Raw genomic sequence first — 26914 nt, 5'->3', positions numbered from 1 at the left:
GAGAGCTCCAATCATTTGTTAACTATATAATCAATGTTATCACGTGCCTTAGTTAATGAGTAGGGGTAGTTTTGTACTTTCAATTTTTTAATAAACAGTTATATAATCATTTCTATATTTTTAAGGAGGATAAATATGACAGTTATTGAGGATAACTATGGCAGTTAAAAAGGTTGTTTGAGTTTGTTTATCGATCACTAAGCTCCATAACCAAACTTAGATTCAAGAAGAACAAAACCCAGAAGTGCGTTCGTCTTCTTCCATCAATTGGTTCTTAACTTCAAGATCACTTAAAACCCAACGGTAGAAACGTTAGCATCATCATCATATGCACACTTCTCAACAAATAAGAGCGTTTTGATAAGAACATGACAAAGATACTAAAAGGCCTTTGGCCTAACAATATATGAGCCTTTGACTCCTAGGAGGTCAGAGATTCCGACCTCACTAACGTGAGTAGGGTGTGTGAGTTTATTTGTTGCATTTGTCATATATAGACATTATATACTTAAAAAAAACATGAGGAGATGATGGTTGGTAGGGGTGTAGAAAAAACCATCAACCTGTGAAACCCGACCAACCCAACTTGCTAACAACCTAATTAAACTTAATCCGCTAAATAAGGTTAATAAACAAGGTTCACAACTAAAGGATGATTCTAAAGAATATCATAGGAGAAAATTATTGGAATCATTTTTGCAACAACAAAAAATAGACGTGCCCGAGAACATGAACTTAATGAATCCATCTCCATCATTTAATCTATTACTTTGATGGAAAGATAATGTTAATAGGTATAACATTTTGTCTAGAGATGTTTTTGCTATACCTATATCTGTTGTAGCATCTGGATCTGTCTGTATTTTAGACTTATTTAGAAGCTCTATGAGTCCAAAAATGATGAAAGCTCTTGTATGTACACAAAGTTGGTTGAAATGGAACAATGAGGGTGAAATTACATATTAGGACTTTCTTGAAAAAAGTAAATTTAACAATGCATCATATACAAACAAATCTATAATAAATGAAATAGATGGTCGAGAACAAAAAAATTTCAAGAAAATACAAAGAACGCTACCTATAATTTAGGGGTCGTTTATCAAACAATTACTAGGTAAGCACTTACCGGTAAAATTCAACACTATCACTTACTTACCAGGTAATATCTTAGTCCACAAAACGACATTGTATATAACAATTTTCTCGGTAAGCGCTAACCGTGGTAAAAGCCGTTGCCCTCACTTACCGGGTAAGACTATTGGTACTTGTCTTGCTCTTATCGGATAAGATTCTTGTTCATTTATATATTCATCCGATAAAGTAAATATGACTTGTTAAATGCTTATCCAGGTAAACGTTCGGTAACACTATAACCTTATTTTATATCATAAATTTGGTCTAAAATATTGTGGTCTTAGAACATTATTAGCCTGAATCAAGATTTTTTTTTATTAACCTAGATATCCAATCTGCTATGCGAGCCGACTAATCTCAGAATGACCACTTGTTTTGCAGATAGCTCGAAGTCACCACATTTGAACCTCCATGACTACAAGGAAATTTTTATTTCCTTTTGGATTTGAACCTAAGACTTTTCGATATTTTTGACTTTTAAAATCAAGCTCAAACCAATCGATAACCATCTTATGTCGACTAAATCAAGATTTGCTTTTAATAAATAGATCATTTGAATACATTTTTCTGTCGGTGATGGGGTGAAGGAAAGACCCCCAATTTCTCCTCAATTTGCTTCTGTTTTCCCACTCTGTATCTTCTGCAAGATCAGATACCAAGCATCATCACACCTTTCCTCAAGATCAGCTCTACTATTTTCCCACATACATATACATATACTTTATATATACATATAGAGAGAGATAGAAAGAGAGGAAGTGTGTGTGTGAGAGAGAGAGAGAGAGGGTGGAGATGGCATTGAATAGGGGTGGATCGTGTAATCCGGCCGTCGTGAAGGTCGGAATTACGTTGTTGGGAGTGTGCTTGGTGGGTTATCTACTAGGTCCACCGCTATACTGGCATTTTCTTGAAGGCTTAGCTGCCGTACGCCGCTCCTCCTCCGCCGCATCTTGCCCTCCTTGCAACTGCGACTGCGATTCTCAGCCCCTCCTTTCCATTCCTCAAGGTCTGCAATCTTTCACTTTCAAACCATCTGTCTGTTGCACTCATCTTACTCTGATCTATAATGATTACAAATAATTGATCTCTTCATTTATTGCACCCAATCTGTACTCCATGGATCTCAAAACCTTTCAGTCATAACCATTAGATCTTGTCTACTCCATGACTTTAGGGATCAAATTCAATCTGGGGTTTAACTTATTGTTAGAAAATTCTGAAAACCCACATCAAACTTGATTAAAAGGATCACAAAGAGAAATTATTTTGATGGGTAATTACTAATTAGGGATGGAAATCAGAATCAAGATTGCTCACTTACCTTGACAGATTAAAATCTCTTATGTAGATAAGATAAGCATTTGACTCATTTCGTCCAATCTGCATGTAGATTTGGAGTAAAAACTTGTAATTTGAAGACTTTTGGCACTTATCAGTTATGGCATAGAAGTTGTCTTTGATCTTCATATGTTAGTCAAGACATTTGTCGAAGAGTGGATTCGTTCGATCTTGAGTCTGGTTTTGTTGTCTACAAGAAACTAGATTTGTGGTACCTGTAAATGTGATTATTGTCCCAAGTTTAAGACAAGATTTGTGCTTTTGACGTTGCGCGACTATAGATAGTAAACCTCTCTAAGGTAGAGGAAAGGTTTGTGTACATCACCCTACCTTGTTCGGGATATACTACATTTGGTTTGGCTACAAATGATAGGCAGAGGAAAGATCTGCTTTCATCTTGCCTCTTCAGGCCCTACCTTTTTGGTGGGATATAATGCATTTGGTTTGGCCATAGATAGTAAACCTTTTGCCTTTTGAGGCAGAGGAATGATCCGCCTACATCTTACCCCTTCAGACACTGCCTTCTGATGGGATATACTGCATTTGGTTTGGCTACAAATAGCATACCTCTCTGCCTTTTTAAGGCAGAGTAAAGATCTGCGTACATCTTACCCCTCTAGATCCTACCTTATGTAGGATACAATGCATTTGGTTTGGCTACATATAATAGACCTCTATGCCTTTTGAGGCAAAGGAAAGATCCGCATATATCTTACCCCTACAGACCTTTCCTTTTGTGGGATATATTGCTTTTGGTTAGGCCACAGATAGTAACTCTCGTGGCCCATGAAGTGGGTGGATTTCGATACATTGATCATCAGTGTAAGTATTTAGCAATCAATTTTTGCTATTTTTATCACACGGAGAAGTTTTAGACGTATAAACAATTGGCATCCTTTTTTTCCTAAGAAAACCTCTAAGGGAATTGAGATCGTTTCTTGATTTGGAATCATCGAAGACATATTTATGTGGGTATTTATTACAGTTTTAGGAAACTTCAAATCCAGTTGATCGCTTCTCGTATCAACTGTAGGAACCGTAAGATTTGATAACCTTTTCAATCTGGCTCACTAATTCGACTCGTTATGCTGATAAGTGATTTATGTTTCTTGCAGGGCTTAGCAATAATTCCTTCACAGGTTAGTAGTAGTATCCCGCACTTGAAATAATCGATTCTAATTTTCATTTTTCCACAAACTAAAATAGAAATGTGGACACTTATTTTGGGACAGAGGGAGTTTTTATCGAACATGCATCATAGATTAGAAAACTAGCCGAATTTCGAGTGGTTTCATTGCAAAATATCAAGCTTTTTCGACATTTGCACGTAATAGCCAGCCAGTTAGCAAAGTGGACCTTGCAAGCTCCCCCTTTTTGCGAGCCAGTCCCCGCTATAAAACCCACTTAAAACAACGTCTTTTAAGCTTTCGATCTATTCTAGTTTTAAGCCTAGAAATGCCACATACGACTACGAGCTCTAGAAGTACATTTTTTGTATCAAAATAGTCAAGATTCGTAAGGAAAGGCTGAAAGGTGGAGTTCCGCTCGCGAAGCCCAATTTGCTAACTTGACGGCCATTTTGTGCAAATGTCGTAAAATTTGCTCTCGGGATTTGGCTAGTTTTGTGATTATCCCTTTTGTTCTAACATGCGAGTTATGCAATAATTTATTTGTGAGTGTTGATTATATTCGAAGCAGATTGTGCAAAGCACGATCCTGAAGTGAACGGAGACATGGAAAAGAATTTCGCGGAGCTTCTATCGGAGGAATTGAAGCTACGTGAAGCGGAAGCTTTAGAAAGTCACCAACGTGCTGACATGGCGCTCCTCGAGGCCAAGAAGTTGACATCCCAGTATCAGAAAGAAGCCGACAAATGCAATTCAGGAATGGAAACTTGTGAAGAGGCTCGTGAAAAGGCCGAAGCAGCTTTAGTTGCACAAAAACAACAAAGCGAAATGTGGGAATTACGAGCCCGACAAAGAGGCTGGAAGGACGGCGGTGGTAAGTCTGTGAACACCGTATGACATACGATCACTCGATAACCATACGTTAGCTTCTGGCTCGATCGGAAACGGTTGTTGTTTGGATGAAGCTTTTTATATACTAGTTTTAAACATCTATATTAGAATGTTTAGGGCTTTCTTTGGTTAATTTATGTGAAATGTTATTTGCATATTTTGTTGAATTGCATAGATATAGCGTTGGAGTCTCACATCTGTTAGATTTGATCTTTCTACGTTAATATATGTTAGAACATCCCTTCTCTCTTCAAGTATTATTTGCAGAGTGATCTGATCGGTTCCATATACGCCCGAGTCCTAACTTAGGGGAAGTTCATCCCGCTCTGCCGTTAACTTCATCGGCGACTGTTACCCTTATACCCCCTCCACACCAGGAGCTACCGATCCCCGTAAACCCCATCCACATCACTGTCGGCTCCAGCTCCGGCTCCAGCTCCATCACTCTCTGTATCACCATCGAAGCACAACATGACCAAGCCACCATCACCTGTGAAATCCCGTCCGGAGAGAACCAGTTTTCTTGCCGTTTCTTGGGCCCAAATGGCGGTCAATCCAACTACGAATTCTGAATCTGGTGAGGGTATGTACCGACTAAATATGATTAATGATGTGTGATAATTGATAAATTGTTGAATTTTATGAACGTTTGGTCTTTGTCTATGCTATTTGAATATGACACACAACTCTATAAAATTTTCAAGTGTTATTAAAAGAACCGTTCATTAAACACTTACCAGATCACTTCATGACAAGGATTGAGAATCTTACAGCAATGACATGAACCGAGAGTCTTACCCGGTAAGTAAGGGGTGACAACTCTTGCCCGATAAGCATTTACCGGATAAAAATGACGCATATTGATACCGTTTTAACAGACCAAAATTTTACCCAGTAAGTTAAAAACAATTGTTGATTCTTACCGATAATAAGTGCTTGTGTCGACCCAAAGGCCCCTTAGTCTGTATTTATCATCCTATAAACTCAATTCTAAAACGGTATTGTATGCATCATTCTTATCCGGTAAGTGCTTATCAGGCAAGAGTCGTCACTATCACTTACCGGGTAAAACCCTCGGCTCTTGTTATCGCTCTTACGAGATAAGATTCTCAATCCTTGTCATAAAGTAACCTGGTGAGCACTTACCTGGTAAGCGTTTAGTAACTGCCTCTAAGTTCTTTTAAATTTTTATAGAGCCGTGTGTGATAGCATAGATAGACTAAATGTTCTTAAATTCATCAATTATCACACATTATTAATCGCTAGAAGGTACTCGTGCAATGCATCGAGACACATTTTCATTTCAATGTTTCGTTTTATTTTTTATCCATGTCTATATAATACGATTTTATATGGTTTTGAAAAATAGATAATGTTTTTATTTTTGAATAAAATATAAATTTGAAAATATCATATAAAATTTGCAAAAAATATATCAATATTAGTATCAAAATAACTATTTGTATATTTTTTTAATTCAAAATTTTTATTATAATTTAATTTAACGTAACAAAGTAACTTAATTTAGGTTTAATAATATATTCTTTATAAAGATAATAATTAAGTATTTTGTTAGAACTCAATAATTATCCTAATTATATTTTAGATTTTTTATATTTTAAAATAATATGTTTATCTTTTATTTGATTATTTTTATCCGTAGTTAGTTACACATTTGAATAAATTTCTCCTTTTCAAATATTCCCAATTTATCGGCCTCGAATTTAACTGCGTAGACAGTGTCCGTACACAATTTGCTGAAGTGGTGGTGGTGTCGAGGTTCAAACACGGAGCCTTTTTGGATGACAACAATCTTGTTGTCATGTAACACGCACGGTCCAACGAGCGTTGAAGCATCAATAGCCATTATTATGTTGAGGCGTGTAGGGAGCAAGGTGAGGTGAGTGATACAATGTATAACAAGAAAAGGGTTAAGTTTTTCATATTCTCCCTCATTGTTGGAATAAAGTGATGATCTGACGATTGAAATACATTTCCACTAGTGCTTTAAAACGAAACGAAAACATTTTCTGTATCGGATTTATGTTTAAGGGGATAGAGTCGTACAAACTTAAAATAGTGATCAGCAAAGATGATGTACTATTTGTGACCAGCAAAAGAGTAGATAAGAGATGTCCATACATCACCGTAATTAACATCCAATAGCCCATTATAGCTAATAATAGATTGAGAGAACGGAAGTTTATGACTTTTATTGCAATCGCATGTATTGCAATTCGAATGAGAACTTGGAATAGAAATGTTAAAACTAGTACTAATTTTCTTGAGAAGAGAGAAGGACGAGTGTCTTAATCTGTGATGCCAAGGCTAAATTTGTAGATAGAGAAGTGGAGTTGATGGTTGACGAATTAAATGTCATTCATATATTCCAGATTTAGTTAGACCCTGAAGTGGTATCGCTCCTGTTTGTATGCGAGTATGCCCTTTACAAGAAAAGAGTTGGGGTAAGAAGGTGATGGAATCATTATTATCAACACAAAATTGTGAGATGGAGATTATGCTTCTAGATATGGAAGGAATATGAAGAACACTGTTTAAGTGAAAAGAGTGAGAGGGTGTAAGAAGAGATACGAAATCAATGTTTGATATGGGAAGTCCAGAGCCATCACCAGTGACCAGTTCATCACCGCCGTCACAAGGAGCATGTAGAGGAAGCGTCTCTAGATTGTTGGTAACATGGTGGGAAGCATAGCTATCAAGTAACCACCTAGAGGTTAAAAATGGGGCACTAACAGTATACGTTCTAGGGTTGTGAAGGGGTTGTTGATACCTTTGAACATAGGTTTATGAGAGGATGAAGTAAATGGTACTGCTTGAGAAAATTGCTTGCGAAAAATGGCGTACCATGATCACAGTCTTTATCTTTATCACGATTTGCCTTTTTTATTCGAGACAACAGATGCATGTGGCAACGATGTTTGTGATTAACATTAGATAAGCACTCTAGAAGCAGAAATCGAAAAACAAAAATCGTATCCAATGATAGTTTCTTAGACATGTGCTTGTACGAATGTTGTTATGAAACTCGGTTCTTTGCTTTTTCAACAATCAAGAATGAAGTACCCAGTATCGTCAGTGAGTCATACCTGAGAAACAAGTGTGCCAGAAACAACGTAACTGTGAGCAGAACAAAATCTTTCTTGGCACACTGCTTGTTTGACGCACTTGTCTTCAGGGATGGGACTCAGAAATATTTTCAAACGATGACACCGTTTGATAATAAGAAAAAAAATATATAAGGACATTTTTTCAAACAGTGACACCATTTGACTAAGACAATGACACTAACAGAATTCGAACTTGAGTGGGGTGAGATAAAAGCCTCGCAAACCAACTCTACCAAATAAAACGTGTTCTCATTGTAATTTCAAAATACATAAGGTGACACACAACAAATTAATACGGTTGCACTTCACAAACCTAATTTTTTTTACCATTCGACGGATGATCAATACGATGGCACGTGCCACCATATGCACCACTATAGGTCCGTCCCTGCTTGTCTTCCTGGTTTGTGGCCCGTTTGAGGAATACAAATAATTGAACAACTTTTTACCTTTCTCCTTGGTGAGGTCCACCGTAAATGTTTCCGGATTCAGACCTTTCATTAGCTCGCCTTTTTCACCTCGAAAATCGAATCATGAGAACTCAACTCGAAAATCCTTCCTTGCTTGCCCATATTGTGATGGTATGGGCCAGTTGAGCCTCAACATCTCGTAAACAAATGATTGAACAAGTTCCATTTCTTGTACGGTCCCAAGCTCAATCCCGAGCTACCCGCTTTTCTCTCACTTCTTTACGTAGTTTTTCTTGAATACCGGTTTTGTCAGACCCCAATGTGGATAACAAACTTAGGAAAAAGATTGAAAACCCGCCAAAGACATTGAGACCAAGGGTGAAACAAGAGATTGTGGATGGTGTCCTCTTTACTGAGATTGAACTCAGTTTGGCCTCATTCGATTCTCTTCCTCGATAAATTAGTATAGCTTGTTATAATCCCGACTCACTAGGAAGCAAAGGTAGGGAAAGGAATGCATGAAGATCTCGATTAACGGCAGGAAGGAGTTGATCAGGACTGTAGCAAGGATCTGTACTGCGAGCCAGGTCCATGCCTAAGTAACGGTTCTCGGCCATATAACAACGAGTTTTGGGGATTGGCTCCGACGATGCAACAAGATAAGAAGGCAAAAATGGAATTTCTGAACGGGGACAATGTAGTTGGCTGGTCCAGAGGCGAGTTGTTATTCAATATTGTCCCACATGGTGTCTAGCAAGCTGGTTTAGAAACTTTCTCTTTTTACACTTTGACCCATCTGCAAATTGCGGACGTGCCACTTGCGAACCTCATGACATTCTGATTTTGGTGTTCTTAGAAGAAAAATAACTAAGAGGTGAAACCACAAGTCGAAAGTTGCTATTTTAATTAATCATACCTTTAAAATATTAATTAATATATATTTGTTTCATAATGTGAAACTTCTTCAGGCATATATTTTGTTTCATAAACATATAAAAATTTACCTTCTGAAACAAATATATGTTAATCAATATCTTATCTTATCAATTTTAAATTAATATTATTTTTTATAAAATAACACATAATGTACTATTTTCACAGTTTACAACTCTTTTTATAATTCTTATTTTCCCATTAAAAAACCTTAAATTTAAATACCATAAAAAACAATTCTGACAAAGACCCGATTGGATCTTAGATCCGATTCACGTGACGTGAATACAAAACAAAACTGAAAGCGCCATCACCAAAAAGCATCCAACAAATCGCAATATTGGGCCCTAAAATTGACGTCGACGTGCTTAAAACAAGTTGGTGCTTTTTGTTGGGAAAATACTTGTTAAATAATTATGTCGTAATAAAAATATAATAAATTATTAATCACATAATCTTTGTTTTTATTTTATTTATCCCGGTTTTTGTAAAGTGAATTACAGATTTAGTCCTTGTGGTATGTCGTTGAAAATTAAGACTAGCGTTCTTAAACTCCAAAATTTGTGGATATGGTTTTGGTGGTTGTCGTTCTCTTATGATCAAGGTCTCTCTCACTAATGGTCCTTAGATAAATCCGTTAGCTCAAGTTTAAAAGGATGAAAACACCCTCGTTTTTTTTTTTTCCAGTTAAGTGTGTGTGTGTATATAGAAGTCTAATCAAATGAGATTTAGATAATTTGTGGTAACTGTAAGGTTTAATATGAACCAATCATTTTAGATAATTAATATTATTTACTAAAATAAAACAAAGGAACAATTTATAAATTGTGTTGATTATTCAATTTACTTTAATTAGTTTAATATTTCAATTTACTTTAATTAGTTTAATTATTTTAATATATGTATATATATACACACACACACATGGACCAAAGCTGGTGGCCTTATTTGGCACCCCCACCACTCCGGTGACCTCCTCCGGTCATCTTGTCTGACCACAACGTCGTTTCCGATGATCGACCACTAAACACCTACATGTGAGCATTCCCGACAGCTAGCCCCATTTGTGTCCCTGTGACCGCCTCACTACTTATCTCCCTTCCCCAATCCCCGCCACTGACCACCATCTCCATCGACACTTCCCTCGATCCCCCCCCCCCAAACACCCTCATCGATCACTCTCCATCTGGGAAAACCCTCCACTCTTGTGGTCATCTCCATCCTAATCTTCTTCTCCAACCCAACCTCCAGACCTGCAACACACATACACACACTGCACACACTGCACACACATATCGTGTATATGATATTGTGCACACTGTACACACATACATATGTATACAACGTAGGTATCAGAGTGGTTTCAAAGTTTACTTGGTGTATTTTGGATATCACATTATGTATCTTGGTGTATTTTAGGTATCAATGGTGTTCGTTGGAGGCCGGAGGTAGAGGAGAGATAAAAAATTTAAAATATCTAAAATGTCCTTTAATTATAATTTTAAGTCAAATTACCAAAAATATTAGTTTTCTAATTTATCCATTGATTTGTGGTTGAGATTGGATCTCACAGTTATCACGAACTAATCAATTCTCCATTTGGGTCGTGTAATTTTAGATTGTAATGCAATTAATCCTTAGGCATAGGAGTCGGTTTGGAATGAGATAGTTATCCCTCTATTATAGCTAGAAACTCAGATCACCGGGGGACTCGAGGTAAATACTTGTATAAAGTTGAACTTGATGACTGTGTGATCCGTAGCAGCGGATTCAAGGTAAAGACTTGGATTGAGTTGAACTTGATAACTGTGTCATCCGTGACAGCGGATTTAAGGTAAAGACTTGGATAGAGTTGAACTTGATAATCGTGTAGTCCATAGTGGCTGTCATTTATAGTGAATGTGATTAACTTGGATTTGGGAGATCTCAAGGTAAAGACCCGAATAAGGTTAAACTTGGTGAATTCCCAAGTGAAAGGCTTGAATAGAGTTGAGCTTGTTAAATCCATTTGATTAAAGGCCCAATTAAGGTTGATGTCAATATTTTATATTCATAAGTGATGCTTATATAACATTGAATTGTGGCTTACTTATGTGTTTCGTCATAACCAATGGTAAATCAGGTCTCCCCCGTCATCTTATGATGTTTTACACTCTTCCAAAGCTAAAGATGATCTGTTTATACAAAATAACTTGGTTAACGCTGTATTTTCCATTTTATTGTTTTATAGCTTTATTCTTGGTTGTGTCAGTATTAGGTTTTGGTTTCGTATAAATGAGTGTTTTGATTTATGGTTTTTCGTCAAGAAAATGGTGGATTTCGAAAAGATGTTGCTTTTACGATAAAGACATTTCATTTGCGAAATTATGACTTAAATCAACCGCGTTTTAGTTTTACCGTTTTATGATTATGATGAAAACTGTTTGAACTCACTAGGTGTTAAGCCTAGCTCTTTTTATTTGTCGGCATATGCATCAGGTCCTTGTTATGAAATGGTACTAGTGACAATATGAATAATTAAGTGCTAGTTAAAGGCCACGCGAAACAAATAGCAAACTGGAGACGTTTTTTGCGTTTGGAGATAGCGACTTTATTGTGTTTTAGTAACACCCGACTTTAACTTAATCTTTATGTAAGACGTAGTTTATCAATTGTTGATGTTGAATTTAGATTCGATATTCGAGGTAATTCAAGTAACTAGTTAAACTGAATAAGAATTCATATTTTCCGTTGGATAAACCGAATAAGAATTCGTATTTTCCGTTGGACACTTGCTCCAATATTTTCCCCAAATTTAATGTCGGTTGCTTCTGATGTATAATTGTATCATACATTTATACTCGACAATCGACTGTATTAAGTAAAAAACATCATCTACTAAAAAATCATATCTATCGTCGGTGCATCATGATTTGCCGGTTTTTATTTGGGATAACGGATAACGAATAACGGTCTGCGACACGATGTTTGTAATTAACAACCAAGTACTCGAGAAACACAAATCGTATTCACCGGTCTTGCTGGAACAATACTTTCGTAGACATGTCCTCGTATGAGTATAGTTAGACAACTCAGTTCTTTGCTTTTTCGACGGCCGAGAATGAAGTACCCGCTATCGTTACCGAGTCGTACCTGAGAAACAAGTGTGCCAGAAACAACGCAGCCGTGAGCGGAACAAAGTCTTTCGCGGCACACTGCTTGTTCGACGCACTTGTCTCCCCGGTTTGCGGCCCGTTCGACCAATACAAATAATTCAACAACTCTTTACCCTTCTCCTTGGTGAACCGGTCCGCCACAAATGTTTCCGGGTCATCAAACACGTTCGGATCTTTCATCACTAGCGGTTGGAACCCACAAAGAAGCTCGCCTTTTTTCACCTCGAAAACCGAGTCATGAGAACTCAACTCGAAATCCTTCCTTGCTCGCCCGTACTGTAACGGTACGGGCGGGTTGAGCCTCAGCGTCTCGTAAACAAATGATTGAACAAGTTCCATTTCTTTTACAGTCCCGAAGCTCAACCCCGAGCTACCGGCTTTTTCTCTCACTTCGTTACGTAGTTTTTCTTGAACACCGGTTTTGTCGGACTCCAATGTGGATAACAAACTTAGGAAAAAGATCAAGAATCCGCCAAAGGCATTGAAACCGAGGGTGAACAAGAGATTATGGATGGCGTCTTCTCTGCTGAGATTGAACTCGGTTTGTCCTCGTTCAATTACTTCTTTGCCCTCTTTCTGGATGAATTCGTAGAGCTTGTTATAATCCCGACTCACAAGGAAGTAAGGGTAAGGGAAGGAATGCAGGAAGATCTCGACTAGTGGCTGGAAGGCGTTGATTGGGACGGTGGGAAGGATCTGAAGCGCGAGCCACCGATCCATATATAAGTAACCATTCTCGGCCATATCCGGCGAGTTTTGGGGATCGGCTCCGGCGATACAGCGAGATAAGAAGGCAAAGTGGAATTTCTGAATGGGGACGACGTAGCTGACTGGTCCAGAGGCGAGTTGTGATTCAATGTTATCCCACATGGTGTCTAGCAGGCTGGTTAGGGTCGGGATCCAGACGGTGGAGCTCCGTTTCAGCATGTCCATTGTGAAGTTCTTTAGCTGCCATTTTCAATACGAAAATTAATTAAATCGTAGTCACAAAATAAATCCTGTTGTTAAAACATATATAGTTATTATAGTATCATGAGAATTTTACCTTTATGGTATTAATTTTATATGATGATTTTCATTTAAAGCTAAGGAATCATTTATCAAGCGCTTATTCGATAAGTGTTTATCGGGTCATTTACTTTACTGGATGAACATAACAAGAATCGCGAATCTTTCATGGTACCTTAAGAGCAATGACAAGGATCTATAGTCTTACCCGGTAAGTTAGAGTGACGACTCTTACCCGATTAGCTTTTATCGGATAAATTGTTACATATGATGCAATTTTGATAAACTATAATCTACCATGTAAGGTAAGTGAGAGTGTTGACTCTTACTGGTAAGTGCTTATTGGGTAAACGGCCCCTAATTAAGATTTAAGGTAGGTAGGTAGGTATGTATGTATGTATGTATGTATGTATGTATGTATGTATGTATGTATGTATGTATGCATGTATGTATGTATGTATATAGAGAGAGAGAGAAAGAGAAAGTCGGGTTCATACGAGAATGATACATATTTAAGAAAATAAGAGAATGACCGAATCACGTATGATTTTACACTCACATTACGTACAAAATTACATATGATTCATGTGACCTTGCCACACGGCCATAGGGTCATCCGCACGTTTTTTTTTGCCATTAATGCAAAGTCACATGTGATTTTGTACATAATTTAATTATTCTCTCTTATTTTCCTAAATATGTATCATTCTCGTATGAACCTATCATTCATATATATATGTGGAGGAGCGATCAAATGAAAACCACCTTCATTTGTACAAACCGTACAAACCACCCTCATACGTCGATTTTGTTGTTTAATTTTGTGAAAAAATTTCATGAAATTGTTTAATCTTGTGAAATTGTTTCATATAATACTTTTTTTTTATGAATTTGTTTCATATAATACTTTTTTTTTATGAATTTGTTTCATATATGGTTATGAAATTGTTTCATATAATATTTAATGAAAGTGTTTCATGTATCTATATTATCTTATAAAGCAAATTTAACAAAAGTCTTAAAGTCTTAAAATAATAAATGACCAAGATACCCTTTATATCACTTTTTTATTTTTTTTCACCCCTCCTCTCCTCACATACACTCATCCTCTCACATCCACTCACCTTCTCACAACCATTTTTTTAAATTATAATTTTAAATTTACACTTTATACTCCTATAATTAGTTAATTAATTTACTTTACGTCCTTTACTTTTAAATGTTTCATTTTAAACTTTTATCAAATTAATATACATAATCGTATATAAATTAAAACATGTTTAAAAAATACATTTTTATTTTAACAAGTTACACCATTATATTCGTCTCGTTAATACCTTCGAAATAAGTCCACTATTGAATAGTTTTTGACTTAATTATATTATTTATATATTATATATAATGTGAAAAAATATTTTTAATATTTACGATTTATACTTTTATAGTTATTTATTTATATACATACTATATATCTTGGGGTTATGCTGTCCAAATTGCATTGTATAATATGTTCTGAATTAATATGTTCTTGGATTTTTTATATACATGTATTAATTCGACCTTAATCTGAGTTTCTAGACAAGAAATAAGATAAGCAGTTGAAATTTCATTCTAAAACCCAATTTTTTTGGTCTTTTCATGGCTTATGATCTGTCAAATTTGTAGTTTTCTTTATTGGTTTTGAGTGTTTATCTTAAAACTCAAGTTTCTTGGTTCTTTGCTCTTGGTGTAAATCGAACACATTTGTGGAGTCGTTTAAATATGTTGGATTTTAAATATATTGGATTTTAAACTGTCATACAATTCTTTTCATCGATAGTCTGTAATTGGAACCATAACTCTTATTTATTCAAATTGTATTAATATGTAAAGACCAAGTGTAACTTATATCATCGTTAAATCTTATCTTATAAAACCAGTGGAACTTCAAAATCGTTAAAAATTCATGGCTCCGTCGCATTGCGCGGGTACACAACTAGTTTCTTTAAAATTAAAATAATGAAGATGATAATATCCATGATTAACACTCTCCACAATAAAAATGGTTAATCAACCTTTCATAATTACAAAAAAATGAACAAAATGAAAAATTATGTTGGGTTGAATGTGATTTTTACGGTTTGTACAAATTAGGTGGTTTTTATTTGAACGCTCTTCTATATATTTGTGTATGCATATGTTTTAAGAAAGTGAAACTAATTTACATACATAAAAGAATTTCACATTACAAAACAGACATGTTAAACAATATCTTAAATGGAAATTTTTTTATCTGAAATAACATATATGCATTGATTTTCATGAGTTCTAACTTTTTGTGGTTCAGACATAATTAACTCCATATTAAAAAAAAGTCTTAAATACAAGTAACATTAAAATCACACCATAAATAAATCTAGCAAATCCCATTATTTACACTAAAGTCTCATTTGGTTTGCGGAACGGATTTGGGAAAATTTAGAAATCAAATCCATTATAATCCCGTGTTTAGTTTGTATGATTTCTTTGAAATCCGTCAAGCATAGGATTTTGAAATCTCATGGAAAAGGTTGAAATTTCAAGGGATTTTGAAGAATTTGTATATAATAATGTTTTAAAATATACTAGAATTATTTGTTTTTCAATAATCAATTAATAATAAAATAATTTAATTAATTGTAATTCGTTTTCACTTTTTATTTGTAAAAAATAAAAATTCAATTGCATTTCAAATCCTAAAACCAAACACATATAAGATTTTAAATCCTTTCAAATTTAAATTCGTCCGATTCCAAATCTTTCTACGAAATCCAAATCCATGGAGAAAAAACCCACCAAGAGATATTGAGATTGGTTTGATAAATACCCAATTGGATCTCATGTTTAACCAAGATTCTAGTATTCACGTGAATAGCGGTCCTGCATGAATTCCATAAAAGATGGAATCGAGTTGTGCAACAAAACAAAATTGAAAACGCCATCTCGATTGAAATCGCTGGAAAAACCTAAGCCTTATATAAGTCGTCCAAAAATCCATAACCCTCCAACAACGGACAGACCTATTAACCCTCGAGCGAGGTCCCGTTAAAAAAACTCAAGTATTCCATTTATTTCCATAAGTGGAATTTTTTTGGATTACAAAAAGTGCAAGAAATATCAACCAAAAGAATGAGTCATTCGAAATCGATCAAAAAATCGAAAAAGTTCCTTAAAGTCGACCAAAAAACTTAAAAAATCATTCGAAACGGTAGAATTCAATGTTGGATGATTTTACGGAGTTAACGGTGCACCTGCTTGGCAACACGGGTCGATCACTGATGGACCGTTTGTTTAAGGTTGAAAGCTTCCCCAACAAAAAGCATCCAAAAAATGGCAATTATTGTGCGTTAAGATTGATGTCGACGTGCATGAAACAAGTAGGTGCTTTTTGTTAGCTTGTTCTCTATACTATGTAGCAATAAATAAAACAAATAGTGATCACATATTTAGTCTTTGTTTTTTGTTACATTTTTCTTATCTTTTGCTACCACCACATCAATTTCAAAGTTTATTAACTTAAAAAATGTTCTCTTTTTATATAGTATTTTAGTTACAAATTCTTTTTTTTTATGATTATACTGAACTTTTATTGGTTTTAAAGTTAAAAGACCGATCAATTTAATCCCGAGAGGCAAAAATAAACTAGGGGTTTATAGTTCACATCTCTGGCACGATAAACTTTGGAACAAAAAAGGATCATAAGGACAGTTTAAACTAAATTTTAATGTCGATAAGTATTATATATATAATTGGAATAGCATGTGTGATATGTTTCTTTTATATACATATACATACATACATATATATATATATATATAATAAATTAAATGCAAACCATATATATATCATCTCTGTTTTAAATATATATATATATATATATATATATATATATAGGTGTAAGTTCAAACGAGAACACCTTTATTTACAAGAACGCGAAAACATTTTTATCACATATGATAATACGCATTTTATTGGTGCGTTTTCATAGTTTACAATTAGTTTTTAATTTTGATTTTTATGTATTTTCCCTTAATAATTTTAAATTTACGAGTTTATGGATATTAATTATAGAGTTGATATGATCATAACTATTGATTGCACAAAATTTTACACAATTATTACTCGTTAGAGATGCTTTTAAGATTTATTGGGACCATCCTCAATTATTTGCATCATTTTTTTCTTACACCATCTATTTTTAATATCAAATAGAATATTATAAATATATTTATGTCTATAATGGCTTACTAATTTGACTCATAAATTTTTTTGTTACGAATATTTTATAAATTATACTATTATAATAAAACAACACTAGATTATTTGTAACTATTATTTTATTCAAAGAATTATATTATATATGCTTGAAACATAAAATTATATATATGATATATAATATATAATATTAACAAATATTCTAACTAAACTATCATTTGAAAACAAGGGTTGAGTTCCGTTGAGGAAAGAAGTTATGGTGAGAAAAACGTAAAAAAACATCCTCATCCATTGAATCAATCTAAATTGAATGTCAACACTAATGGGGTGAATATAGATGTACCGAATCAATTCTCTTACAAAGTGCAACTTATTGGCAACATCAAAATTAAGTGTTTAGAAAAGAGAAATTATATTATATTAAGCGTAGTAAATATTTTAATAATATAGTTAAATGGTAGAATTACTAAAATAAAATAGTTGTTGGAGTTGGATATAATTTTTTACATATTTTTAATTTATAATACTTTATGTTAAAACAAATAACATAGTTGTTACAAATGCTCTATAATCAATTACGATAGAGTTTATAACGCAAATATTTAAAGTAACACGTCACCTTCCTTATCTATATTATATTATAAAGCATTTGACAGAAACTCTTAAAAACCATATTTTATGCGTAAAATATTGTTTATTAATACATATTACTTAAAACTCAAGATTGCAAGTAGATTGTGCATAAGTACAACTTATTAAATCTTCATATTTGAATTTGTGTAACTCACTGCAGATAAACATCTCATTTTAAATATAAAAAATATAAAATATAATTAGGATAATCATTGAATTCTAACAAAATACTTAATTATTATTTTTATAAAATGCTATATTATTAAACCAAAAATAAATTATTTCGTTATTAAACTTAAATTAAATTATATTAATTTTTTTTAAAGAAATTACATAAAAAATGAAAGTTTTTAAATAGTTGATTTGATATTAACATTGATATTTTTTTTTCTTCAAATTTTATGATATCTTCAAATTTATATTTTATTTAAAAATAAAATTATTATTGCTTTTTTAAAACACGTAAAATCGTATTATAATATCGACAGAGACAAATAATAAAATGAAATATTAAAATCGAGACATTTTTTGTTGTATTGCGCAAGTACTCTTCTAGTAACTCATAACTATGAATATGTAGTCATTTGAATCTTGTCATAAAATTTAATATCTTTTGATATTTTTTATTTATAGTATTTGAAATGAAATTGAATTCTAATTTTTATAGTTATTTATATGATAAATCATAAAAAGAATTTAATTATATTTTAATAATTAATTATTATAAAATAATAATTAAAATAATAATAACTTCTGATATGTTTGATACGATATGAATAAATTAATAAATTAATTAAAAAATTTAACTAAAAAACTATAACCATTTTCTGGTTATTTTACATGCATGGCGAGTATTTTTTTTGGTTATCTTAGGAATAAAGATAAGGTGTATTTAATTTGACGCTGTGTCGGGTTCTGAAGCTGATGGAGTCTCGAATGGCGTAAATAATTACTCGTTATTTTTTTCTGATTTTCAGACGGTGTTTGGTGGAGATTTGCTCAGATTTTAAAACGTCAATTGTTCGTATAATTAACTTTCGTGTTCATAATCACCGATCCGCCCTAACCAGACCGGCGATCGAGAAATTATGTGAAATTACTGAAACGTACCTGTTGATGTTTAGGTTCAGATGGATCGAGATAAGCACAAACACGCCGATCGCCGGTGAATTTAGTGCTAGGCATGAAATCACCGACGAGAATGTTCTTCTTCTCTATAATTTCCATATCGAACATATGAGCAAAGGATTTGCAATCCAACACTGCAACGACGTTCGGATTCACGAGAAAAAACGGAAACGACGGCGGAACGTTTGTTCGGAACACCGTGCTCTGATTCTTCTCTATCTGCTTCTTGAAGAACGTCTGTGGTCCTTGGAACCAGGAGTAGTTAAGGCGGTCAACTAATGGTCCTAGCAGCGGCAAGCCGTAGCTACCGGGAATTGAACGGAGCGGCAAGGAAGTAGGTGTAGGTTGCGACGTTAAGGATGTCTTGGGCGGCGGTGGAGCGGAGGAGGCAGTTATTCTGTTGACAGCCATGGTGTTTGCCGACATTGAGACGAAAGAAAAAGAGAAGAAGAGAGAGGTTTTTGTGTTGAAAGAGAAATCCAACTCCAAACTTTTATAATCACATTAAAACATGCCTAGGGCTATATACAAGCATCATCTAAAAATAGTAGATTTCTTATTGATAACATAATGATCTAGTTCTAGGATAAGAGAAGGTGACAGGAATGGATACAATACCTTTTAATACTTTTATCAAAAGTCACTCAGAATGGTTAGAAGATAAATTTTGTTTGTCAAAAAAAAATCTGTCTTTTAATGATTGTAAAATTCTCTGAATGATTTTGTATCTTGTGTCTCCTTTAACCATTAAGTATCCTAATTTTATTCTGAATAATTATCAAATAATTATATTTTATTTTGTATTATATTATAAAAGTATTTTAATCATTCTGATTACTTAATCCTTGACAAGTGTATACCATTCTGGAATATGTTTGACTCATCTCACCCGTGCTTGATCCTCCACTAAGTATCCTTTATTCTCTTGATTGATTTAGAATACTTTGGCTTTCCGTAAAACCTTCTACTTCTTGAGAGACGTGACAGTTAGGTGTTGTATAGTAGTGGTATGAATAATTCTTTTTAAGTTGCAAGTATACAAGTAATTTGGTTCCAATTGGTTTACAGCAGTGACGGATTCAAGATTTTTGTTCAACGGGGTCATCTAAAGACTTGTAAAATTGTCCGATGTGTTTTTAATCTAATTACAACGTTTTTGAGGGAATTTTAAAGTTTTTTTGGTTGATTTCGAAGGACTTTTTTAGTGTTTTTGTCGATTTCGAATAACTTTTTTAGTTTTTTTGATTGATTTCAACAAATTTTTTTGGTAGAGTAACGGTTTCGATTGGGGTTGGAGGCCCGTCGAAAAATGTAATGGGAGAAAGTGAAAAGTAAATCATGTAAAACCTAAATTTTAACCTATAATTTTTTTTTGTTGAATTTTTGACAGGGGTCCTTTCTCCTCTCCTTTTTGCCATTGCATCAGCCCTTACTTGGATCTAATGGTTATATAGTTGAGTAAGGTGTAGGGTTAAATTATATTGCTATTCCAGTATGTTTATGCATCTCAATTATGGTGGAAATTGGGAGGAAATGAGTTTGGAGCTAAACAACTCAGCCATCGACTGTATAGGTGGGCAGTGGTTCCCACAAGTGTTCTCGCGACCTAGGCCGCGTGCCAAGTCACGTAACCCACCATGTCCTGGTTCTCAAGTCTTGTGTAGGCAGTGATTTAGAGCTGTATTTTGGGTTGATGTATTCAAGGGAAATACCCGTAACCTACTGGGGCTATAATGGTAGTAATACCTCGTCTGTTGGTAGCCTTTATTCAAGTATCAAGACATTGGTTATTATATGTCTATTTTAAATCTGTGGTTACAAAATATTTTGTCATTATCTTTATCCAAAAAAAATAAAAAATACCTCATCATCGAAACTAATATAAGTTACATTTACATTTTTAAGTCAAAAAATATTTTGAACACATAATAATAATATTATAATCTTTAATTTGACATTAATGTCGACATGTTTTTCGGGTTTTTTATTATATTTTCAAATTAGCAAGACATGTTCAGTTAACGGGTACCTATTCATATCCCCACCCACGTACACCTATTTCTTTACCTGCCCCCTCCAATCTCACTTACACACCTGTTACAGGAGGGGGCATGAATATGATTCACCTATTAAATTGTTTGTTTACAATAAAATCTTGTATTTCGGCTTCTTCGTATAAGTACACAACTAGTTATGTTATACTATATTTAATTAAACTCTTCAATTTCAAAAGTAGAGTGGTCATAAAGAATAGATACAGATTAATGATACATTAAGAGCTATCATTTATCAAGAAGTTCTGTTCCACATAAATGCAACACAAAAAAAAAAAAAAACGAATTTCTTGCCAATAACTTAGGCTTTGATTCCAAAATACCTCTTTAAATACACTTTTTTTTCACATAACGCACAAATCTGAATCAAAATCTTTGAAAATTGTTGGTGTAATTGTGTTGGGGAGTAGATTGAGAGATTGATCTTTTTTCTCCGTATGATGTAAAAAAAAAGGTATTTAATAATTGGTGTACAATTTTGTATGATTATAGATAATCACTTGCATACCGAACAAAAGTTTTCGACGTAAGCAATCGTCAGATGTTTTTGACGGATCAACGACATTTTCCAAATAAATTTTCGAATCCAATAAAGACGTACATTTTCCGATAACTCTTAAGCAGAATAGTTAGGAAAAAGATCCCATCAATAATCTGTCCTTGACTAGCAACAAATCACTCTCGAGTTTTCAAATAATAATGATAAAAAGATTGAGAATATGATGAAAATTTTAACATTTAAGATGAGATGGTCAAACGTATAATTATAAATAAAAAAAGTTATATCTATTTTTTTAAATGAGAAAAACCTCCTTTGTTTTTTTTTAAATAAAAACAAATAAATTATAATTCAAATTAGAGTTAAATAAGTTATAGAATTTTATTATTATTTCTAATTGAATATTCATATAGTATGTTGGAAAATTTATTAAAACTAGAAAGATACTCGCACAATGTAACGAGATATATCTTGATTTTAATTTTTGTTTTCTTTTTTGTCTCAGTCGATATTATAATACGATTTTATATGATTTTGAGAAAGCGATAATATTTTTATTTTTAAATAAGATATAAATATAAAGACATCATAAAGAATTGAAAAAAATGATATTAGTACTAAACTAACTATTTAAAATTTCTTTTTTTATGTATTTTCTTTAATATATTTTTTATAAAGATAATAATTAAGTACTTTGTTATAATTCAATGATTATCATAATTATATTTTAAATTTTTATATTTAAAATGAGATGTTTATCCTCTCGATCATATTTATTTGCAGTTAGTTATACGAATTCAAACATGAAACTTTAATAAGTTGTACTTACGCACAATTTATTTGTAATCTTGAATTTTAAGTAATATGCATCAATAAACAGTACATCATGCATAAAAAATTGTTTTTAAGAGTTTTTGTCAAATGCTTTATAATATAGTATAGATAGTCAATTCTCAGGTCTCTTAGTCATTTTTTCTTTAAATTTACCAAAATAGTCATGGATTAGTAAGACCCATGTCTATAATTGAGGATCCAACTAAAAGATAAAAAAGATTACACTTTTTACCTCTCTCTCTACAAAAAAATTACATTTTTCATCGAGATCCGCAATCTTTTTTATATTTTTCACCCAAATCCACACAAAAAAATTCATATCTTAGGGGTTGTTTACCAAATTTTTTATTAAGTCCTGTTACTTGTATAGATTAATTTGTCTGTCTGGTTAAATGAGTGTTGTTGTTTACTTTTTTTATCTGAACCAACAGTCTGAATAACATAAATGACCGATTTACCCCCAAATATTAATTATCATAAAGAGGCCAACGATGGGTTGTCTCATATGGAAAGGAGGTGGTGCTTTAAATAAGAGGTAAGAGTGCCATTTTTGTGGTTGAATGGGGACAACACACAATTTATATTTGTGCGATTAAACTATGTTCTGTGTGAATAAGTTGTAAGTAAAAAACCCAAATAAACTGTGTGAATGAGCCCAATAGACCAATAAACTTAATCAAGTTGCAAATAAACAGCCCCTTACTCAAGTCCACAATCTTTTTTTATATTTTTCATCGAAATCCGCAAAAAATAAAATAAAATTATGAACTTAAGACTATTAAAAATCAATAAAAGATGAAACCAACCCGATGAAAATAATTATTTTAATTAATTTCTCTTGTATTTTTTAAACTATTTATTCCTTTATCACATTTAGACGTGTCCCGTCCCTCTCTATTAATTATTCTTTATTTATGACATCGTGGAAGGGGTCCTCACTCCCACAAGTGTTGGGGGAATATTATTTGTATAATTGTATTTATTTTCATGTGAGGATACGGTATTTCATGCATTTAACTCATCCAAAATACTATTATACATACTTTTATTTATGTCATGATTAGATTAAATTATTAAATCTATATATATATATAGAGAGAGAGAGAGAGAGTTTCAAATACAACATGTTGTATTTGTACAACCAATGCAATCCAATAAATTGAGATATTTATGGAAATGATGAAAGTTCATTTATTATTATTTGAATATTTATGGAAGATGAATATGGTTCATTAATTATCATCAATACTTTATATTAGAAAACAATCAAAACTTCTATGAAATCACATATTAATCAAATGAAATGGACGGTTGAGATTGAGTTGTATTGGTTACACAAATATGAAGAGTTGTATAATAACCAACCTCTATATATATATATATATATATATATATATATATATATATATATMTCTCTCTCTCTATATATATATATATATATATATATGGAGAAAATTAATTAGTAAAGACAAATCTAACAATATATAAGAATAAATAAAAGTTCAAACGAGAACACTAACTATTTAAGAAAACAAAAAAGATATAGTTAATGTACAAAATCACATATGATTTCATTAACATCAAAAAAATGGAAGCAGACGAGAACGCTAACTTTTTAAGAAAACAAAAAATGTAGTTAATGTACAAAATCACATGTGATTTGTGAATATATACATATATATATATATATATATATATATATGTGTGTGTGAAAATCATGTATGATTTTTTACATGAATCATATATGATTTTATACATTAACGATATTTTTTTTCTTAAATAGTTAATGTTTTCGTTTGAACTGTGGATATAAACATATTTTAAGCGTTGGTCTAAAACGTAACTTATGTGTACCACGTGGCATTGGTGGTGGTAAATATCATTGGTCAATAATAAATACTGAAAAAATAATTATCATTTTCATATACAATTAATTTATTATTGTTACAATTATTAATAAGAAATAAATTTAAAATGTCTTTTTAGTAAAGTAACAAACATCTGATTTGAAATTTTGTGGAGGGTTGGGACCATTTTCCCCGACTCACATGGTTACATTCTTAGTACAACAATGAAGTCAACATCGTAACATGACTTATCATCATAAATTTAACATCATAATGAAAATAACACTAAAATATATATTATAAGTTATATTTATCTATATATTAAGTTACCTTGTTAGTATATGTTATCAAAATCATATCACCGTTCAGATCAAAACTTTATAGATAAAGATCAAAACTTTATTGATAAAAATCAAAACTTCAATAACTATAACATGATAAACCATAATGTAAATAAAAATCCAAAATTTATACCGAATAGTCGGAATTTATGCTGTAATAATCTAATCAATCATCCATGTTTGAATTATATATATATATATATATATATATATATATATACTAGGTTCGATCCCGTGTATTACACGAGGTAATTTGAAAAAATTAAATCATTTCAGGAACTTATCCTACAGATATGAATGATCATTAAAAGTACAATGTTATTTCAGACTTGTACTAGTGAAATAACTCTGAATAATAACTTTAAGAAATGACTTTTCAGACTTGAATTTAGAAATAAAACTATATCAATAATTAATTAAAATGAAGTTAACCCTAGAATAAAATAAAATTTAGAAATGAAAGTATATCAGTAAATTAAATTTAAACTTAGAAGTAATTTAGAATGACTCTTCAGATTTGTACTCTTGAAATAACTCTAAAGTAAAACTCTTTAGACTTCGGAGCTTTATATAGGCAAGCAGAAGCTCTGCATGCACTATGCTGAGGCTCTGCATGCACTATGCTGAGGCTCTACATGGTGCTTTGCATGGTGATCCGTCTAGAAAAGAAGATTTCAGAGTTCGGGTGAGCTAACTCTGAAGAACGACTCTTCAAACTTGTACTCTGGAAATAACTCTGAAGTAAACTCTGAAGAATAACTCTTCAGACTTGTACTCTTGAAATAACTCTGAAGTATAAAATCAATCCCACTAAATCAGAGTTCAGACTTCTAAGTCTGAAAAAAAAAGAATTCAGAGTTCAGACTTTAGAGTTCGGGTGAGCTAAGTCTGAAAAAGAAGACTTCAGAATTCTTTTTCTAAGTCTAAAAAAACGACTTCAGAGTTCAGACTTCTAAGTCTGAAAAAATTCAAAGTTCAGACTCCAGAGTTCGGGTGAGCCAAGTCTGAAAAAACAGACTTCAAAGTTCAGGTGAGCAAACTCTTTAAAATGATTCTTCAGACTTGTACTCTTGAATAACTCTGAAGAATGACTTTTCAGACTTAAATTTAGAAATAAAGTTATATCAGTAATTAGTTAAAATGAAGTTAACCCTAGAATAAATTGAATTTAGAAATGAAACTATATCAGTAAATTGAATTTAAACTTAGAAGTGCGTTTGTGTCAAATCTGAAGACGAAGTATGAAGACCTTGAGTTAAGAGTTATTCAAATACCCAATATCTTTGAAAAAGACTCCATGGTAAAGTTTGCATTATACAGAGCAAGACCAACCAGAGCCTTTGTGGACTCACCAACCAAAAGTAAGGCCAACCCGAAAGCAAAGCCAACCAAAGGCCCTTTGGTCAACCAGATCCCCTATGGTCAACCAGAGCCTCTATTTCATCTATCCAGTGCCTCTGGGTCAAAAAAATTAAATACTTAAAGAATTTGAGTTCCAATTACAACCAGAGACCCTCTGGTTAAACAAGAAAATCAACCAGAGCCCCTCTGGTTCCTTTATGATGGATTGAAATATTTTTTCTAAGGTTCAAATAAACAACCAGAAGCCAGACCAACCAGAAGAGCTCTGGTTTACAAGACTAAGTCTAAGTCTTAAAGACTTATCTTCAAAATCTAGATAAGTTTATTACAAGGCTTGTACTATTGGAATTACTCTGAAGTAAAATTCTTCACACTTCAGAGCTTTGTATAAGCAAGCCAGATGCTCTGCATGCACTGTCTGGAAAAGAAGACTACATAGTTCGGGTGAGCTAACTCTGAAGAATGACTCTTCAGACTTGTACTCTGGAAATAACTATGAAATAAAACTCTGAACAATGACTCTTCAGATTTGTACTCTTGAAATAACTCTGAAGTATAAAATTAATCCCATTAAATCAGAGTTCAGACTTCTAAGTCTGAAAAAAAAAGACTTTGGAGTTCAGACTTCAAAGTTCGGATGAGTTAACTCTGAAAAATGACTTTTCAAACTTGTACTCTTCAGAATTGTAGAAGAGTTCAGAGTTGTTGATCCTCTCTCTCAGTGATTTGATGATAATCCCTTTTTCCTTTCGATGTATTTCTGTATCTGTAATTTCAGTTCCAGCGATCATACACTGAGCTTGTTCAGTGATCGCTGATGAACTTGTTTTGAAATTCATTCAGAGACAACGATACTTCA

At 32.9% G+C, this 26914-nt stretch overlaps 2 protein-coding genes and 1 pseudogene across 2 annotated transcripts; 1 reads left to right on the top strand and 2 right to left on the bottom strand.

The window, feature by feature from the left end:
* The first annotated feature begins 1706 nt into the window (after positions 1-1706).
* Positions 1707-4657, top strand: LOC112501426. Its single transcript, XM_025105059.1, has 3 exons — positions 1707-2140; positions 3588-3611; positions 4171-4657. The coding sequence occupies exons 1-3, from the start codon at positions 1927-1929 to the stop codon at positions 4494-4496; spliced, it is 564 nt and encodes a 187-aa protein (XP_024960827.1). The 5' UTR covers positions 1707-1926; the 3' UTR covers positions 4497-4657.
* Positions 4658-7527: 2870 nt separating this feature from the next.
* LOC112501421 lies at positions 7528-10094 on the bottom strand (annotated as a pseudogene).
* A 1655-nt stretch (positions 10095-11749) lies between these two features.
* Positions 11750-19568, bottom strand: LOC112501435 (fatty acid hydroperoxide lyase, chloroplastic-like). Its single transcript, XM_025105071.1, has 2 exons — positions 19101-19568; positions 11750-13064 (listed from the first exon to the last, which is right to left on the bottom strand). The coding sequence occupies exons 1-2, from the start codon at positions 19542-19544 to the stop codon at positions 12033-12035; spliced, it is 1476 nt and encodes a 491-aa protein (XP_024960839.1). The 5' UTR covers positions 19545-19568; the 3' UTR covers positions 11750-12032.
* Positions 19569-26914: the final 7346 nt, after the last annotated feature.

Source organism: Cynara cardunculus, unplaced genomic scaffold (genome assembly GCF_001531365.2).
Source record: "Cynara cardunculus var. scolymus isolate 2C unplaced genomic scaffold, CcrdV1 Un_Scaffold_122, whole genome shotgun sequence".
In the NCBI taxonomy this organism is placed as follows: domain Eukaryota; kingdom Viridiplantae; phylum Streptophyta; class Magnoliopsida; order Asterales; family Asteraceae; genus Cynara; species Cynara cardunculus.
Note: the sequence above shows the minus strand (reverse complement) of the source record. Positions and strands in the feature narration are given on the sequence as shown.

Excerpts from the sequence above, each read along its gene's own strand:
- LOC112501426 (XM_025105059.1), top strand. The coding sequence starts at position 1,927 with ATGGCATTGAATAGGGGTGGATCGTGTAATCCGGCCGTCGTGAAGGTC. Across the intron at positions 2,141-3,587 it reads CCTCCTTTCCATTCCTCAAG|GGCTTAGCAATAATTCCTTC; the intron begins GTCTGCAATCTT and ends TGTTTCTTGCAG. Across the intron at positions 3,612-4,170 it reads TAGCAATAATTCCTTCACAG|ATTGTGCAAAGCACGATCCT; the intron begins GTTAGTAGTAGT and ends TATTCGAAGCAG.
- LOC112501435 (XM_025105071.1), bottom strand. The coding sequence starts at position 19,544 with ATGTCGGCAAACACCATGGCTGTCAACAGAATAACTGCCTCCTCCGCT. Across the intron at positions 13,065-19,100 it reads CTGAACCTAAACATCAACAG|CTAAAGAACTTCACAATGGA; the intron begins GTACGTTTCAGT and ends TGAAAATGGCAG.